The sequence below is a fragment of the Daphnia magna genome, linkage group LG8 (genome assembly GCF_020631705.1).
Source record: "Daphnia magna isolate NIES linkage group LG8, ASM2063170v1.1, whole genome shotgun sequence".
Classification (NCBI taxonomy): Eukaryota; Metazoa; Arthropoda; class Branchiopoda; order Diplostraca; family Daphniidae; genus Daphnia; species Daphnia magna.
The window spans coordinates 2,189,309-2,208,796 of NC_059189.1; the positions used below are offsets into that span (position 1 = coordinate 2,189,309).

The following is a 19,488-nucleotide window of genomic DNA, read 5'->3' on the forward strand; positions in this document are numbered from 1 at the left end:
AGACCAACAGAAAAATAAACCTGATTTCCGTGATTTTCATACCATTCTGAATCGAAATCATGTATTTTAAGCAAAATTTGAAATTTGGCCAAAAATGAAAAAGTGGGAAGGGTATAGCCTTCCTACTTTTGTCAAAATCGGCCAAAAACGACATCTCTTGAAATTATCCAAAAATCACACGGCATAATCGAAATTGAACGCTGATTTCGATTTCGTCATTGGTTTTCTCGTTAAACTAGCCGTTTTTAAAATTAACGAAAACAGTGCTGTTAGCGCACCAACTTAATTTATGGTTTTTATCGTTTAAACCAAAAACTATAAGACCAACAGAAAAATAAACCTGATTTCCGTGATTTTCATACCATTCTGAATCGAAATCATGTATTTTAAGCAAAATTTGAAATTTGGCCAAAAATGAAAAAGTGGGAAGGGTATAGCCTTCCTACTTTTGTCAAAATCGGCCAAAAACGACATCTCTTGAAATTATCCAAAAATCACACGGCATAATCGAAATTGAACGCTGATTTCGATTTCGTCATTGGTTTTCTCGTTAAACTAGCCGTTTTTAAAATTAACGAAAACAGTGCTGTTAGCGCACCAACTTAATTTATGGTTTTTATCGTTTAAACCAAAAACTATAAGACCAACAGAAAAATAAACCTGATTTCCGTGATTTTCATACCATTCTGAATCGAAATCATGTATTTTAAGCAAAATTTGAAATTTGGCCAAAAATGAAAAAGTGGGAAGGGTATAGCCTTCCTACTTTTGTCAAAATCGGCCAAAAACGACATCTCTTGAAATTATCCAAAAATCACACGGCATAATCGAAATTGAACGCTGATTTCGATTTCGTCATTGGTTTTCTCGTTAAACTAGCCGTTTTTAAAATTAACGAAAACAGTGCTGTTAGCGCACCAACTTAATTTATGGTTTTTATCGTTTAAACCAAAAACTATAAGACCAACAGAAAAATAAACCTGATTTCCGTGATTTTCATACCATTCTGAATCGAAATCATGTATTTTAAGCAAAATTTGAAATTTGGCCAAAAATGAAAAAGTGGGAAGGGTATAGCCTTCCTACTTTTGTCAAAATCGGTCAAAAACGACATCTCTTGAAATTATCCAAAAATCACACGGCATAATCGAAATTGAACGCTGATTTCGATTTCGTTATTGGTTTTCTCGTTAAACTAGCCGTTTTTAAAATTAACGAAAACAGTGCTGTTAGCGCACCAACTTAATTTATGGTTTTTATCGTTTAAACCAAAAACTATAAGACCAACAGAAAAATAAACCTGATTTCCGTGATTTTCATACCATTCTGAATCGAAATCATGTATTTTAAGCAAAATTTGAAATTTGGCCAAAAATGAAAAAGTGGGAAGGGTATAGCCTTCCTACTTTTGTCAAAATCGGCCAAAAACGACATCTCTTGAAATTATCCAAAAATCACACGGCATAATCGAAATTGAACGCTGATTTCGATTTCGTCATTGGTTTTCTCGTTAAACTAGCCGTTTTTAAAATTAACGAAAACAGTGCTGTTAGCGCACCAACTTAATTTATGGTTTTTATCGTTTAAACCAAAAACTATAAGACCAACAGAAAAATAAACCTGATTTCCGTGATTTTCATACCATTCTGAATCGAAATCATGTATTTTAAGCAAAATTTGAAATTTGGCCAAAAATGAAAAAGTGGGAAGGGTATAGCCTTCCTACTTTTGTCAAAATCGGTCAAAAACGACATCTCTTGAAATTATCCAAAAATCACACGGCATAATCGAAATTGAACGCTGATTTCGATTTCGTTATTGGTTTTCTCGTTAAACTAGCCGTTTTTAAAATTAACGAAAACAGTGCTGTTAGCGCACCAACTTAATTTATGGTTTTTATCGTTTAAACCAAAAACTATAAGACCAACAGAAAAATAAACCTGATTTCCGTGATTTTCATACCATTCTGAATCGAAATCATGTATTTTAAGCAAAATTTGAAATTTGGCCAAAAATGAAAAAGTGGGAAGGGTATAGCCTTCCTACTTTTGTCAAAATCGGCCAAAAACGACATCTCTTGAAATTATCCAAAAATCACACGGCATAATCGAAATTGAACGCTGATTTCGATTTCGTCATTGGTTTTCTCGTTAAACTAGCCGTTTTTAAAATTAACGAAAACAGTGCTGTTAGCGCACCAACTTAATTTATGGTTTTTATCGTTTAAACCAAAAACTATAAGACCAACAGAAAAATAAACCTGATTTCCGTGATTTTCATACCATTCTGAATCGAAATCATGTATTTTAAGCAAAATTTGAAATTTGGCCAAAAATGAAAAAGTGGGAAGGGTATAGCCTTCCTACTTTTGTCAAAATCGGCCAAAAACGACATCTCTTGAAATTATCCAAAAATCACACGGCATAATCGAAATTGAACGCTGATTTCGATTTCGTCATTGGTTTTCTCGTTAAACTAGCCGTTTTTAAAATTAACGAAAACAGTGCTGTTAGCGCACCAACTTAATTTATGGTTTTTATCGTTTAAACCAAAAACTATAAGACCAACAGAAAAATAAACCTGATTTCCGTGATTTTCATACCATTCTGAATCGAAATCATGTATTTTAAGCAAAATTTGAAATTTGGCCAAAAATGAAAAAGTGGGAAGGGTATAGCCTTCCTACTTTTGTCAAAATCGGTCAAAAACGACATCTCTTGAAATTATCCAAAAATCACACGGCATAATCGAAATTGAACGCTGATTTCGATTTCGTCATTGGTTTTCTCGTTAAACTAGCCGTTTTTAAAATTAACGAAAACAGTGCTGTTAGCGCACCAACTTAATTTATGGTTTTTATCGTTTAAACCAAAAACTATAAGACCAACAGAAAAATAAACCTGATTTCCGTGATTTTCATACCATTCTGAATCGAAATCATGTATTTTAAGCAAAATTTGAAATTTGGCCAAAAATGAAAAAGTGGGAAGGGTATAGCCTTCCTACTTTTGTCAAAATCGGCCAAAAACGACATCTCTTGAAATTATCCAAAAATCACACGGCATAATCGAAATTGAACGCTGATTTCGATTTCGTCATTGGTTTTCTCGTTAAACTAGCCGTTTTTAAAATTAACGAAAACAGTGCTGTTAGCGCACCAACTTAATTTATGGTTTTTATCGTTTAAACCAAAAACTATAAGACCAACAGAAAAATAAACCTGATTTCCGTGATTTTCATACCATTCTGAATCGAAATCATGTATTTTAAGCAAAATTTGAAATTTGGCCAAAAATGAAAAAGTGGGAAGGGTATAGCCTTCCTACTTTTGTCAAAATCGGCCAAAAACGACATCTCTTGAAATTATCCAAAAATCACACGGCATAATCGAAATTGAACGCTGATTTCGATTTCGTCATTGGTTTTCTCGTTAAACTAGCCGTTTTTAAAATTAACGAAAACAGTGCTGTTAGCGCACCAACTTAATTTATGGTTTTTATCGTTTAAACCAAAAACTATAAGACCAACAGAAAAATAAACCTGATTTCCGTGATTTTCATACCATTCTGAATCGAAATCATGTATTTTAAGCAAAATTTGAAATTTGGCCAAAAATGAAAAAGTGGGAAGGGTATAGCCTTCCTACTTTTGTCAAAATCGGCCAAAAACGACATCTCTTGAAATTATCCAAAAATCACACGGCATAATCGAAATTGAACGCTGATTTCGATTTCGTCATTGGTTTTCTCGTTAAACTAGCCGTTTTTAAAATTAACGAAAACAGTGCTGTTAGCGCACCAACTTAATTTATGGTTTTTATCGTTTAAACCAAAAACTATAAGACCAACAGAAAAATAAACCTGATTTCCGTGATTTTCATACCATTCTGAATCGAAATCATGTATTTTAAGCAAAATTTGAAATTTGGCCAAAAATGAAAAAGTGGGAAGGGTATAGCCTTCCTACTTTTGTCAAAATCGGCCAAAAACGACATCTCTTGAAATTATCCAAAAATCACACGGCATAATCGAAATTGAACGCTGATTTCGATTTCGTCATTGGTTTTCTCGTTAAACTAGCCGTTTTTAAAATTAACGAAAACAGTGCTGTTAGCGCACCAACTTAATTTATGGTTTTTATCGTTTAAACCAAAAACTATAAGACCAACAGAAAAATAAACCTGATTTCCGTGATTTTCATACCATTCTGAATCGAAATCATGTATTTTAAGCAAAATTTGAAATTTGGCCAAAAATGAAAAAGTGGGAAGGGTATAGCCTTCCTACTTTTGTCAAAATCGGCCAAAAACGACATCTCTTGAAATTATCCAAAAATCACACGGCATAATCGAAATTGAACGCTGATTTCGATTTCGTCATTGGTTTTCTCGTTAAACTAGCCGTTTTTAAAATTTACGAAAACAATAATGTTAGCGCACCAACTTAATTTATGGTTTTTAACGTTTAAACCAAAAACTATAAGACCAACAGAAAAACTAAACCTGATTTCCGTGATTTTCATACCATTCTGAATCGAAATCATGTATTTTAAGCAAAATTTGAAATTTGGCCAAAAATGAAAAAGTGGGAAGGGTATAGCCTTCCTACTTTTGTCAAAATCGGCCAAAAACGACATCTCTTGAAATTATCCAAAAATCACACGGCATAATCGAAATTGAACGCTGATTTCGATTTCGTCATTGGTTTTCTCGTTAAACTAGCCGTTTTTAAAATTAACGAAAACAATGCTGTTAGCGCACCAACTTAATTTATGGTTTTTAACGTTTAAACCAAAAACTATAAGACTAAACAGAAAAATAAACCTGATTTCCGTGATTTTCATACCATTTTGAATCGAAATCATGTATTTTAAGCAAAATTTGAAATTTGGCCAAAAATGAAAAAGTGGGAAGGGTATAGCCTTCCTACTTTTGTCAAAATCGGCCAAAAACGACATCTCTTGAAATTATCCAAAAATCACACGGCATAATCGAAATTGAACGCTGATTTCGATTTCGTCATTGGTTTTCTCGTTAAACTAGCCGTTTTTAAAATTAACGAAAACAGTGCTGTTAGCGCACCAACTTAATTTATGGTTTTTATCGTTTAAACCAAAAACTATAAGACCAACAGAAAAATAAACCTGATTTCCGTGATTTTCATACCATTCTGAATCGAAATCATGTATTTTAAGCAAAATTTGAAATTTGGCCAAAAATGAAAAAGTGGGAAGGGTATAGCCTTCCTACTTTTGTCAAAATCGGCCAAAAACGACATCTCTTGAAATTATCCAAAAATCACACGGCATAATCGAAATTGAACGCTGATTTCGATTTCGTCATTGGTTTTCTCGTTAAACTAGCCGTTTTTAAAATTAACGAAAACAGTGCTGTTAGCGCACCAACTTAATTTATGGTTTTTAACGTTTAAACCAAAAACTATAAGACCAACAGAAAAATAAACCTGATTTCCGTGATTTTCATACCATTCTGAATCGAAATCATGTATTTTAAGCAAAATTTGAAATTTGGCCAAAAATGAAAAAGTGGGAAGGGTATAGCCTTCCTACTTTTGTCAAAATCGGCCAAAAACGACATCTCTTGAAATTATCCAAAAATCACATGACATAATCGAAATTGAACGCTGATTTCGATTTCATCACATCACAAGTTCACAACACAGCCGCTGTGGCGCTTTCGTTATGGGACAGAAAGACTTTCTGGCCAAAAAGGCAATGGGAGGGCCCGCCATAAGCGTGGCTACACCAGTATTCTATTACTCTGTCTAAAGTGTAAATATAAAGCTTTATATTTACACTTAAAGCTTGTATATATATGGTAAATATATTTTAAATATATTGTATATATATTGTATATATATTGTGACATGTTGGCAACACCCTAGTTGACTAAAAAAAAGGTGGGTTAAACAGCATTCCGTAGATTTTTACCAATTTTTAGAGATTATCAGTTCACGGTTGGGAATATATTACCACGATGTACCAGGAGGGTCCTGGTACATCGTGATATTACATTTCATGCAGGTACGGAACGCCGTTCGACCCAATTTTTTTTAGTCAACTCTTTTTCGATGGTTGTCCGTTTATTTTGCAAATAAGTAGATAACTTGCAAAGCCATCTAGCCGTCAAAATCGTCACTTGAAGGAGGGATTTCAATAGGCCTTCAACGGAGGAGGAGTCTACAACATGTTTACGCTTACGTTTACGCGTGAGGTGCAATAGATTTTACCTTTGTTTATGGAACCAACCGAATCAACATTATTTATCAGTGGGAAATTCGGCACCGAAGTAACCTGTTGCGAGACATTTCCGTTAGTTATAGCTTCGAAGTACAACAATCCATTTGCGATTGACAAACTTTGAGAGCTGGCTTTGTGTTATCGTACAAAAAGGTTTTCTCTAAATAATTAATTCAATATATTCCTCTTTGGTTTAGGTATAGAATGAAGGAATAGCTATTCATTATTGTTGAAGAAAGCCTTGCCAAGTTGGTGGAACTTGAAACTGAGACTGAGAGGGAAAATAACCGAAAACTTTCCTACTTTGTGATATCTGTAAAATACAGAGTTTCAAGACTACTGAAGGCAAAATTATTGAAGCATTGGTTTACCTGCTTCAAGAATGTAAACCAGAAATGCTCAAATTTGAGTTATATGAATCCTATTTTGGTCATTTAAGTAGGATTCATAGAATTGCCTTCAAAGGCAAACATGTAAAAAGTAGGTGGTAAGGTACAATCGTGACTCAGAACTGAAATCAGCACATATGTGAAATTAACAATAAATTTACCTCAATGCCAAACTGCTTTTACAGTGATGATTGCCTAACCAAACAAGGAGATATGATCCACATGTTTATAAACTAAATAATCAAGCAGAAGTAATTTTAACAGACAAACTTATGTACCTAACTCCATCTGTAACATTTTTGAATTCTAATACAGTTGGTGTTTTATGTGTACTAATAATCTACGATAAGACCTTATCTACGACCAAAAACCCCTCTTAATGCAGCCTAGTCACATGTAACAATTTTGTAATATGTGGATGGTCAAATTAATTTGTGATAAGTTGGGGGTAAGAACGAGGGAGAGTACGGATTCGAGTTTAAAACTGTTGGTTATATTGGCCGATGTTCAACCACAAAGTTACCTAAATCGTATTTACGAGTATAACAATTATCAAATGTGAACAGCGCATTTTCCGCGGAATTCTTTGTCAATCTGTCTGGCATTTACGTGTGGTTCTTGACTGGACACAAATATTACCAAGAATAAAAGCAGAAAATATTTCCCCTCAGCCAAATGCCTCGATTTGTCGTCAATTAACACGCAGAGCGTGCTGATTAAGACTCGTCATCAATTTATCATCATCAGGTACTTATAAGACTTTAGGTAAGCGGCGGATTTGAACACGGAACCTCCGACCCACGGAGCGCAGTCCATAACCATTACACCACCGACTACATTACTGGTGTAAATTTAATTTAACAATATACCGCAATGCAACCTAACCATTCCTGTGTTTACTATAGGAGAAGAACTGCTAAGTTAGAAATCTTTTTTCTAACATTCAGTTACGCTGCATTCTTCATTAAATAGTACATAACAATGGCTTTTAATATATCACGACAACATATTTTCACTTGTACTCTTCATTCAATGATCGGCCAATAATGGAACGACGGACTTCGCTGGTTCCAGCTCCGATTTCATAGAGCTTGGCATCTCGCAAATAGCGTCCAGTGGGATAATCGTTTATGTATCCATTACCACCCAAGATTTGAATAGCGTCCAAAGCCATCAGCGTGGCTTTCTCTGCTGTGTAGAGGATTATTCCAGCGCAATCTTTGTTGCTGGCGTGACCGCGATCACAAGCTCTAGCTACACAGTATAAATAGGAACGACAAGCACCGAGTGTCGTATACATATCTGCCATTTTCCCTTGGATCAACTGGAACTCTCCGATTCTTTTGCCAAATTGCTTGCGAATGTGAGCATATTCAAATGCTGTATCGCAACACGCCTGCATAATACTTTAGATGCACACAAGAAGCAATTAGAACCTTAATTGGTGAAGCAATGATAAACATTGTTACCCGACAGGTCCAGACGCTAAAACGAGTCGTTCAGACTCCAGTCCGCTCATTAGCACATAGACACCGTGGTTAAGTTTTCCGAGAATATTGGAAGCTGGTACTTTGCAGTCCTCAAAAATGAGTTCACACGTGTTTGAGCCTCGCATTCCAAGTTTATCAAGTTTCTGTGCCGTACGGAAACCAGGCATATCTTTTTCAATAATAAAAGCAGTGATTCCGTGCTGGGGCTTTGTATCACCAGTTCCAGTTTTGGCGTAGATAATGAGAACATCTGCGTCAGGACCGTTTGTGATCCAGAATTTATTTCCATTCAAGACGTAGTAATCGCCCTTTTTTTCGGCTTTTGTCCGCATCGAAACGACGTCAGAGCCCGAGCCAGGCTCAGACATGGCCAATGCTCCTATATGCTCACCCGAGCAGAGCTGTAAATCAAGAATGCATAAAAAAAAAAAAAAAAAAAAAACATTTAAATTTGGCTTATTCAAAATGAAACATATCAAGAAGACCTTAGGAAGGTATTTCTTTTTTTGCTCTTCAGATCCATTACGGGAAATTTGATTGACACACAAGTTGGAATGAGCGCCATAACTCAGACCAATTGCTCCAGAAGCTCTTGAAATTTCTTCCATGATGATGCAGTGGTCCAAGTAACCTCCATCACTTCCACCATATTCTGACTTGGCAGTAATACCCAATAATCCTAGGGAACCACATTTCTTGTAAAACTCCTAGAATTTATAGAAATCACAAAAGATGTCTGAATTTGTTTATGTTCTTGTCACAGATTCAATTAATGTGGAGAACTTGTTACTTATGATCTTACTCTCATCTCTGGGAAAGTGTTCATTTTATCAATTTCATTGGCTTTTGGGGCGAGTTCTTTCTGCACGAAGTCAAAAACAGTTTTCCTCAGCTGAAAAGTTTGAAAGGAGATATGGTTATTAACATAGTGTCTTTTAAACAGAGAAACAGAGTGTAGAATACCTGAATTTGTTCATCTGTTAGGCCACTAATTATATCATCTATTGGATAATGCGTCATTTGGCGTTGTTGTGGGCAGGAAAATGTTGCAATAACTGGAAGTAATCTTCGAGTTTGGCATCCTCGATTAACATTTCCAAGAAGACGGGAAAATAACAAACTCGACATAGCTACAGATTCACTTTGATATACTTCTTCTTACTTATAACAATCACAATTGCGTTATACAATAGCGTAGCAGAATACTTGCATCCGAAGTCTTTCTTTTCTCATACTGGTCGCTAGATGGCGTGATGGTCTGCAGTAGAATCATTCTGAGAAGAATAAGTTCGACCAAAATAAACTCGACTTTTTCTATTTATATTCAAAAAGCCAGATATTGCAATAAAAAATTATTATTTGGATTCGAAATGTAACAATGTTATCGGAAATCAAGTTCGGTTTCTAACCGCCTTAATTAGTGGAAAGCAGATTGCCACTAGATGGTAGTGCAGAATCTCTTCAAGATTAGCGAAATAAGTTGTAAAAACTAGAGAATAAGAATGGTAAAAAAAAAAGTGGATCAAATGGCATTTTGAACTTATTCAGCCTATAAGAACAATTTTTCTGAGAATATTTTCCTTGTAGAGCAAAAATAATAATAATAATGCCTCTTTATACGCCATCTATCACTTTGTATTGCAAACATAAGGCCAATATTTATAATACAGGAATGCCTACACGATGAAAAATGATACAACCAATAAGCTGACATTCGACTGTGAATTTAAAATACAACAAACAAACGATAAAAAACCTAATCATCATCGGTGCAATACGCTGCAAACGAGGGTTGGTTTCAAATAGATGAGGGCAGTTCGAAAAGAAAAAGAAAACAACAACAATGAAAAAACACGATGCACGCACACACGAGATGGGGGGTCGTCCACAACAAAACACACGCTTACACACCTGCTGAATTCAATCAGCTGGGTTACGATCCTTCTCACGTACAAGACGAAAAGGAAAACAAAAAACAAAACAAAAATGCATGATGAACAAACGGATTTTGAGTGAAGTGTATGGGAGGGGGGGCTTCCATTTATGTACAGTACAATCTGCGCTTTGAATAATATGGTGAAACAAACTAAAAACAACATAAGGCCGAGACCGTTTTTTTGTTTTGCTTTGTTTTTTTTAAAGAAAAAGACAGAGGAGGGAATGGCGTGAGTTGTGAGGGAGGTAGAAAGAGAGAGATTGGGGGGGCTCCGTCTGATGATGAGGAAAATGAAAAACAAACAGAAACAAAAAATCTAAATTCAATTTCAGATTTTCCAGGTGGGAGGAAATGCAAAAGATGAAATTCGTGCTGCCTTCCCTAGTTTTTGCTTTTCTTCATCTTCGGACAAGTTGATTCTTGAGGCGATTTTCATCTTTTTTTATTTTTTTCCCTTTCTTTAAATTTACCCACAATTTTTGTATGTTCGCTAATGATTTGATAATCTTTTATAAGCTCGTTTAAAATGAATTCTTTGTCTCTCTTTCTCTCCGGGTATAAAATACTATACAGTATTTTATTATCGTTATTTATTTTTTTTTAATGAAATAAAAGAGCTCCTCCACTATATCACATAATAGGCCCTCGCCCCTCCCCTTCAATTTTCCCGAGTATTTCGACGACCCAATTATTTGTTTGTCAAATAGACGCCTTTAACAAGCAAAAAAAAACAATAAGAAAACTATTCCGAATCTAAGAGAGAGAGAGATAGAGAGAGAGAAAGAAGCCTGTGGTTTCCTGTTTAATATGAATGCAACGTCGATTCAAATCCAAACACTCACACACACACACACACACATCACACGAACGAACCAAAAAGTCACAACATGAAAATGGGGGGAGGGAAGATATAAAGATATTCAAATGGGGAAAAAAAAAAACATACTTATCCCTCCCGCGTTCGCGCGATCTCAATCATTCAAAAAGAAAAAAGAAAGACACGAGAAGAAAAAAAAAATAAAAAATAAACAAATCAGACACACACGGCAAAAATACTCGGTGATGGATGATTGTCCGCAAACATACGTAAACGCATTCATACAAATACATACACACGCGAAAATTTCACACGGGAGAATATGATGAATATTGAAAAAAAAAAAAAGAAATATGTATAAAAAATGTGAAAAAAAAATCGATAAAATCCTTAATTTTTTTTTTTTGTTTCTTTTTTTTATTTTCTTTTTTTGTTTTTTGTTTTTTTTTTTTTGCAGTTGAAAGAGACCGGAGTGGAAGAAAAAAAAAACGGGAAAGAAAGATATACACATGACATTTACAATCAAAAATTGTCGAGTGGTTGTTTTGAAATCGGAAAAAGAAAAAAAAAAAAAGAGAAAATAATACATATCAGGAGACAGAGAGTGTGAGGGGAGGAAGAAGGATTTTTAAGAGCACGCGAAAAATGGGTTGTCCTCCCCCCTGCTCCTCAAATATTCTAATGGGATTTTTTTTTTTTTTGAAAGGTGTGTAAAACCTCTTGTTGATTGGCACGAGAAAAATTGTGTTTCATTTTTGTTATTTTTATCTATTTTGTTTTGTTTTTTTCCATCATTCATTTTTCTTTTCTTTAATATTAGAATTTTTTTGTTTTTCAACGAGGAGGATGAAAGAATTGGTTTTCAAAAATTGGCGCGTTCCCGGTCATCCGCCCCAGAGCACACACCGAGAGAGTCGAAGAGGTCGAGGAATAAAGGAGAAAAAAGAAAAATTGTATATCGAACCAACGATGAAAATTAAATTATTTGCTGTGTGTGTGAAAGTCTCTTTCCGTTTTGAATGTAAAAAAAAATAAAAATAAAAAAAGGATATGGTTAGATGGGAATTGACGATGAAACTCTTGCGTTCCGTTGGATATTTCTCGAAAAACAAAACCCATTCGCTTCCAAGTTTGCGGAGGATTACGAAACGACTTACATAATGGGAGACGAAAAAGGTGAGAGAAAAAAAAAACAAATTAATAGAATAAACAACCCTGTTGAACCTGAGGTCACGCCCATCATCATCACCTTCAGCTATTGTTGTTATTTTGTGTTTCTTTTGTTTTATAAACAAAAACGCGTAAAAAAAGAAGAAGAACCTCTCGAAAAAATTCAAAATCCGTCCGTAGAATTACCCGCTAGATGGCTCTGTCCTTTCCCGACCAACTGCCAACGGGGAGGAAGAGGGAGAGCGCAATTTTTTACGTGAAAAAACAAGGGAGGAAGTGAAGAAGCGATTTTTTTTTGCAAAATTAGCAAAATAAAATCTTGGTTTGTTTTGTTTGTTTTTTTTCCTTTTCTATTGTGTCATATTCAATTTAAAATCGACCAGGGAGCGAGGGCCCCCGCGCCGCAAGTTTTGTTGAATTTCGGCGTGAAAAGAGAAAAGCCAATGGAAGATGCGGATGGGTGGGGGAGGAAATTGCTGTGTGATCAGGTGACACTAACAATAGCGTGCGAATTGGTATCGGAGGCTTTGCTGACAGACGAATGCGCCTTGTCCTTGTTGCTGTTACTGCTGCACTGGCCCGTCAGCTGATTAACACTCAACGGATTGTTGATGTCGTGCGGATTCGTTCCGATCGGATGCCGATGCGGAAGGTTGGCCGGCAGCAGCAGCCCGTGATGGTTGTGTTGCTGCTGCTGCTGCTGCTGCTGGAGGTGTTGGTGATGATGGGAGTGATGAGAAGAATTGTGGTGCTGCTGGCCCGCCGCAGATGGCGCCGGATGAAGCGGATGGTGATGAGAATGATGGTGGTGATGAACAGAGTGATGAGAATGACCCGATCCGGACGGACTAGGCCCAGGCAGCATGTTGTACAGTCCAAAAGGTAGACCCGGGGTGCTCCCGTTGCCGGAAGAAGACGATGATGACGACGAGGACGAAGCGGCCGACAGACTCGTCTGCGCCGTAATTAGCGAAGATTTGCCTATGATGTTGATGATGGCGTCGTGTCCGCCAACGCCGCCACTCGTCGTGTAGCTGGCCGAAGACGGTGTGGCAGGCGAGGGCGTCAAAGGGCACGGAGAGGCCAAGCTCGTGCTGGGACTAGGTAGGATGGCCGGACTGGCAAGAGAGGAGAGGCTCAAACCGGGACTGGATAGTCCCAAATCAGAGGCCGAGGTGGCTCCTCCGTCGTCGTCGTCAGGTGCGCCAGCATCCGAATCGCTACTGGCGCCATCGTCGTCGTCCACTTTGGAATCGGGTGAACGCGTCTCACCGACGCTGCCCGCGCTGCCCAAATTGTCCTCAGAGTGGTCCGCTTCATCGGCTCCGTCCATGTAACGGATGCATTTCTTCTTCCTCCTGCGAGACGAAATTCCGGCCAAAGGAAAATAAGCAAAACAAAAAAACAAAAAAAAGGAAACATTTTAGAACCGTTGTTTGTTAGAATGGCATCAAACTTAAAAAAGATTTAAAAACATAAAAAAAAAAGGAAAAAAGAAATGAAAACATGTTGATACGATGGTGTGAAGTAATGACGGGCAACTACATCGTAAATACAGTGGGCGGGAGAGAACAACAGAGTCAGGGAGTAAAAACTAAAAAAATTATAATGTAAATTAAATTAAATAAACAAGCATACAACAATAATTTAGGAGAGAAAATAAAAATGGTAATTTCGACAATTTGGAAACGAGGAGAAAAACAAATGCGTCATGCGTTTCTGGAGAAACAGATTTTCAAAAAAGTCTTTGCTGGAGAAGAGAAAAATAGATCCGTCGAATTACAAGAAGAACAACCTTAAAAAATGCAAATGAAATAATTCTTTTTTTTTGTTGTTGTGCCTTTCTGACAGTGAAAAGAGAAATCAATCAATAAAATCCAATCAACACAACAACAACAACAACAACAAAAATCTCATACAAAACGTGAAACGAATTAAGAGAAACAAACAAAATAATAATGCAGCAACTTAAGAAGAAAACGTGTCGGTCTAGAAGAGGGAGGACAGCCGGAATAACAAAAACAACAAACAGACCAACATAATAAAATTATAACAAAAAAAAAAATCTAATAAAAAATAAATAAATAAAAATTAATCGAAAAAAATAAAATAAATAATGTTCATCACGAGATGAGTTTGCACGGTCAAAAAGATTCCAACACCTTGTCAAAATTTGTTGTGTGTGCCGGTCGATGATGTGTCGTTCTCGCGTCGCTTCTAGATATTCTATTTTCTGTTTGCATTTGTTTTTTTAGAAGGGGGGTGATAGGAGGAGTAGGGAAACGGAAGAGAGATTCATCAAAAGAATTAAATGGTTCGGAACGGGGAGTCCGTCTGGCATAATCAATCATTCTTTTCATTTGTTTGTTCATCTTTCCTTTTTGTCGTGGGTTTTCTTTTTCTTTCAAAATGTTTCTGGTTTCTATTCGAATTTTTTTTTTGGTCATCCTTTTTTCTTTCTTTCTTCCTCTTCCAAGATGAGATTCGACGGTTTCTCCTCATTTACAGGTTGACATAGGTAGGCTCTTGCGGTGACAGCTGGTTGATGAGCGTCGTAGCGGCTGCGGCCAGAACGGAGTCTTCAACCGATGACGACAGATCAAACTGATGATGATGTTGTTGCGTCTGCTGATGGAGGAGATGATTCAAATGATTCAGAGACGACTGTTGCTGTTGCGCAGAGTCCACTAATGTCGTGCTGTTATTGCCACTCTGCTGTTGCTGTTGCTGTTGCATATGGTTGTTGAAATTCTCCAACGACAGGCCGGCAAAATGGGCCATGGCTCCGTAATTGAAAGCGGCTGCTGCAGCGGCGGCCGCCGCAGCCGCTGCAGCCGATGTCGGCGGTAAGACGAGGACGCCGGCAGAGTTGCCACCGCGGCCGCTTCCAGCGTGATGATCGCCGTAATGGTGAGTCGGGATGCCGTTGGCTGCTTGCCTGTTGTTGCTGGTAGTCGTGTTGTTGTGGTTGACTGGAGTCGTAGACTGCGATGGGGGATGAACCGGTGTTGTCATCGCTGCAACAATTGGCGACGGGACCGATGTGTTGTCAGCCGAATGGGTCGAACGCGAATGTCCGGGACTTTAAAAGTTTTGTTGTTCGGCCGCAGGTGATGGTTGGACAATGTTTTTTTTTTTGTTTTTTACAAGTTGTAGTTTACATATTGCGTTTTTTTAAATATTTCGATATTCAAAAAAAGATTTGCATCAGCGTGTCTGCCAATGGGCGTCAAGTAAAACACGTCGTAAAGTGAACAGTTTTGAAATTTATGAATAAATTGACGTGTCTTGACGCTGGGCAGACACACTGCACATTTTCTGACGTGCAAACACACACGACTTGAGAAATCAAACAATTCCTTCCTTTAAAATTGACTTTTTTTAAAATAAATTGATATAAATCTAGAAAATGAAATTTAACAGAATGAAAACTAAATAACAAACTGAGAGAGAGAAAAAAAAAACGATACGGAAGATTAGGAATCTACGAAGGAGTTGGGTAGGTGTCGGGGGTCTAGTGATTATCGACACGACGACGAATAAAATCACCGACGGAATTTTAAAGAAAAAATAATAATAATAATAAAGAATCTCAAAACCAATAAAATGTTGTGTCCACACACACAAACACACAGACGGACAAATCAAAAAATAAGAAAACAAAATGATATCGTAAGAAAAGAAATTTAAACAAAACGGGTAGGAGGTGGACGACAACAACAACAACAAAAAAAAACTCATCAAAAGTTATAATTATAATAACAAGGTCAACTTCTTTTTGTTTTGTTTCAATGATAATGTGTGGTGATTATAATGAAAATTATTCAAAAACATCAAAGAAATAAATAAATAAATAAACGTTTTGCTTCTACAATAAATTCAGAAATCAAAATAGGAAGAAAAGAAAAAAGAAAGAATCAAAGAAATAGTCATTTTAGATTGGGTTTACCTGCAAGGTTTGCACCACTGACTCTGCTGGTCGAGGCCGTATCGCGCTCTGCATTTCTTCATGTTGTTACCTGCGTTATTTTTGCGCGTTGCACAAGAAGAAGAGCAAACAGCCACGAAAAAAAAACAAACAAAAGAGAAAAAACATTTAAGCCATCAATTTCATAATAATTGCTTTAAAAAAAAAAATTAATTGTTTAAGATTTTTTTAAAAGGACAGCATGTAAAGTGGTTTGTGAGTGTGTTAGGATTAGGAAATAGATAGTTGAAAGGATTAAGAAAATTATTAATTTAAAAAAAAAAAAAAAAAGATGGTTAGGGAAAATGGCGTGTCGGGAAATCGTGTGAACTTGAATGTGTGTGTGTCTGGTAAAATATAAAAAAAAATAAAAAAAAGTCTTTTGTTAAAGAAAGAAACTACGGCCGTGACGGACAAATTCTAAAAGGTATACTAAAAATATGAAGAGACAGCCATTGTGCATGCATATCTAAACAGCAGTAGCTGAAACGACTGTTTTCAAATAAACAAAATATGTTGTGAAGAATAAACGCTGGAAAAATAACTGACAAGTAATTATCATTTTTTTTTTTTTGTTTGTTTGTTTTCTTTAAATGTCTCGTGTGTTTTGTTGAATTAGTGTTTCATCTAGCGTCAGGTTTGTGTGTGTGGGAGAAAATGGCGGCTCGGTGAGGTCGAAAAAAAATATAGAGATACCGTAACAAGGGATGAAAACAAACGAGATGACTAAAACAAACACGGGGAGAGAGTGTGTGGTACTAGAAAATTGGATCATTTTTAAAGCTAATGGTGACCATGAATTCTACCGTGGTGGAAGGGATCGATTCCTGTTTTGCTTGTCTGGCCATTAACAATTGAAAATCGCGCCATTTTCAAAAAAAACTAAATCCCGGGGATTTTTTAAAAAAACACAACAATAGTGAACAACAAAACGAAAAAAAACCAGTGCCAAAACAAAAACACAAAGAAGATGATAAAAACAAAATGGTGCAACAACAGTTCAGGTGGCCCCCAAATGGAACAAATAAGAAACAAAAAGAACACGACCAGAAAAAAAAAAACCACACACAGACACAAACAAAGAGCAAAAAAACTTAAAAGGTTGGGGGGGCTACACACAAAGAATAAAAAAATAAAAAAAACAAGAACGGACAACTAACAAAAATCAAACTTTTTTTTCGCTCTAAAAAGCATCAAGACAAGGAAAAAATGTTGTAACTACTACCGTAAGAACGAGACTATGCACGCAGACTATGTAGTTAAGAAAAGACTAAAGGCGATGGGGCAATGATTCACGACCGTATACAATCAAAGGTGAGTGCCAGGTAAAATGGAAATAAAAATGTTTTTTCTTTTTCTTTTTTTTTTACGAATAAAAAGAGAAACAAGTCGCTGCTGCATCAAGGCTATGAGTTTTTCTTTCGTTCTACATCGCGCTTTTTATCTCTTTCAGTTGGATATAAAAAGACTTTAGAAATCTTCAAGGGAGAGAGGGCAAAAAAAGAAAAAAAAAAAACTATTTAATGCTAAACGAAAGAAGCTAGGAAGAACTGGTTCCGTGACGGAGCGCACTCAATCCGCTTCGTTTAGATCGAAAGAGAGTGAGTGGAAAAGAAGGGGGAGGGGATAATGTATAGGGAGGAACACAATTTTTTTTTCTTTTTAAGAGAAAGAACAAAAAAAAAAATCTAATTCAAACAGGGGAAATCAAATGGAAATAAATAAATTAGAGAGGAGAAAAAAATTATAATAACTGGGTAAGAAAAAAAGGAGTGGGCGGACAGGTACGTTGATGTAGGCTTGTGTTTGCTGCGCGCGGTTGATTTGATTTTTTCTTTACCCTCTTACTTAAACAAATTTTTACTTTTATAAATCCCAAAACAAAAAAGGAAAAAAAAAAAGAAAAGGGGGAAAATGAAATAAAAGAGAGGCAATGTCCGAACGATCAGCAAAAATTAGATAATTAAAAAAAAAATTAAAAAATTGGATATTCTTTTAATAAAAGAAAAATAAAAATATTTTTGGGGGGATTGGTTTGGTGATGGTGGTAGTGACGGTGGTGTGTATGTGTTTTTTTTTTTATTGTTTTCAATTACCTCCGGCCTCACTCGGTTTCTCCCGCCTTCGTTTCCTCTTCTTTCCCTGGGCGTAATTATCACGGGCCGTCCAGCCGGGATGCAGTTGCATGTGGACCTGCCGCTCTTTGCGTGCCAGTTCATAGTACTTGGACTGTTCCTCACGACCGAGAGCGTGCCACTGCGTTCGATGAAAAGCCCGCGAAGACGTTGACGGAAGCGCGCGCCGCCACATTTTTAATTTTGGGAATTTTTTTTCGTGTTTCGCGTTTTTCACGATTTCAAACGAATTGAATTTGTCCGCGTTTTGTTTGTTTGTTTGTTGGCATTGGTTGCGTCGATGATCGTTACGTTTTTTTGATGTTTGGAGGGTAAGGTGGGTAAAAGGTTGGCGTGTGTCCAAAAAAGAAAAACAAAAACAAAAGGTAGATCGGTCACAGAGGGAGGAATGATATAATAAAAATGTGAAACAGCGCAATTTTCGTGCGTCGTTCATGGCGAAAACGATTGGCCACGTCATCAGCCAATCAGGGGGGGATATTTTCAACATAAATCAAATGGACAGGTGAGAGGGAGGAACAAACACAAAAAAAAAAAAAAAAGATGGGAGAAAAGAGAACCAAAGAACCGATCATTGATAAAGGAAAAAAAGAATTTCAAGGAAATCGTGGGTTTTTTTTTTGGTTTTTTTCAGGTTGCAATATGGCAGGATTTTTTACGTAAAAGGTTCCAGGAAATTGGGAATAAACAGGTCAAAGAGAGAGAGAGAGAGGGAAAAGAGACAAATAAAAAAGAAAATAAAAGAGGATAGTTAGTTTTGATGTACGTTCCATCATTTGCCTCCCCAATAAATATTATAAAAAAAAAAAAAAAAAACGGGATAGCTCCCGTTTCTTTTCTTTCATTTATGAATACAATTTAAAAAAAAAACCTCATCACGAAAATTCCAGAATTGGAGAAAGAGAGAAAACAATTAAAAAAAAAAAAAATCCGCGACACACAAGAGAGACGGAGAGATAACACAATAAAAAATAACACAATCAACAGCAGAAGACACCAAGATGTTTTTTTTGGGTCGGACACGGGCTCGAGAGAAATATCAACGGCAACATCGCAATCGATTCCAAAAAAGTTAATAAAAAAAAAATTCATTTTCATCCTGACCCCCTAAAATCTCCGCCACCCACTTTCGTTTCTTAGTTAGGGATCGTCGTCATTGGTTTTTCTTTTTGTGCGTGTGTGTATGTGTATGTGTGTGTATGTTGATGCAATCAAAAGTGATGAGCGTTAAAAAAAAATAAGAAAAAGGAGAGACAGAGCAGAGAGAAGTCTCAGTCAAAAAAAAAAAAAATTCGAAAGCCAAAAAAATAAAAAATAAAAGATTTT

The 19,488-nt window shown here is 36.4% G+C and overlaps 3 protein-coding genes and 1 long non-coding RNA gene across 6 annotated transcripts in view; 1 reads left to right on the forward strand and 3 right to left on the reverse strand.

The window, feature by feature from the left end:
* The first annotated feature begins 5,851 nt into the window (after window positions 1–5,851).
* On the forward strand, window positions 5,852–6,979 carry LOC116929796. Its single transcript, XR_006649998.1, has 2 exons — window positions 5,852–6,042; window positions 6,121–6,979. It is a non-coding gene; the product is annotated as an uncharacterized LOC116929796 (long non-coding RNA).
* A 544-nt stretch (window positions 6,980–7,523) lies between these two features.
* On the reverse strand, window positions 7,524–9,366 carry LOC116929795 (isovaleryl-CoA dehydrogenase, mitochondrial). Its single transcript, XM_032937112.2, has 5 exons — window positions 9,101–9,366; window positions 8,940–9,029; window positions 8,623–8,844; window positions 8,117–8,538; window positions 7,524–8,053 (listed from the first exon to the last, which is right to left on the reverse strand). Exons 1-5 carry the CDS (start codon window positions 9,263–9,265, stop codon window positions 7,660–7,662), a joined length of 1,293 nt encoding a protein of 430 aa, XP_032793003.1. The 5' UTR covers window positions 9,266–9,366; the 3' UTR covers window positions 7,524–7,659.
* A 1,495-nt stretch (window positions 9,367–10,861) lies between these two features.
* Window positions 10,862–19,488, reverse strand: part of LOC116929407 (protein pangolin, isoforms A/H/I/S) — a 29,109-nt gene continuing 20,482 nt past the window's right edge. For 2 of the 3 annotated variants that reach the window (XM_032936626.2, XM_032936624.2), the window contains exons 11-12: window positions 16,010–16,079; window positions 10,862–13,418 (exon numbers count right to left, since the gene is read on the reverse strand). In XM_032936626.2, the coding sequence (XP_032792517.2) occupies window positions 12,545–13,418; window positions 16,010–16,079 (944 nt within the window). In that variant the 3' untranslated portion in view covers window positions 10,862–12,544. Of the gene's footprint in view, window positions 13,419–16,009; window positions 16,080–18,123; window positions 18,284–19,488 lie in introns of all 3 variants that reach the window. The other variant, XM_032936625.2, reaches the window with a different exon arrangement.
* LOC116929408 (homeobox protein abdominal-A) lies at window positions 13,425–15,986 on the reverse strand. The gene has a single exon (XM_045178508.1). It carries the CDS (start codon window positions 15,073–15,075, stop codon window positions 14,563–14,565), a length of 513 nt encoding a protein of 170 aa, XP_045034443.1. The 5' UTR covers window positions 15,076–15,986; the 3' UTR covers window positions 13,425–14,562.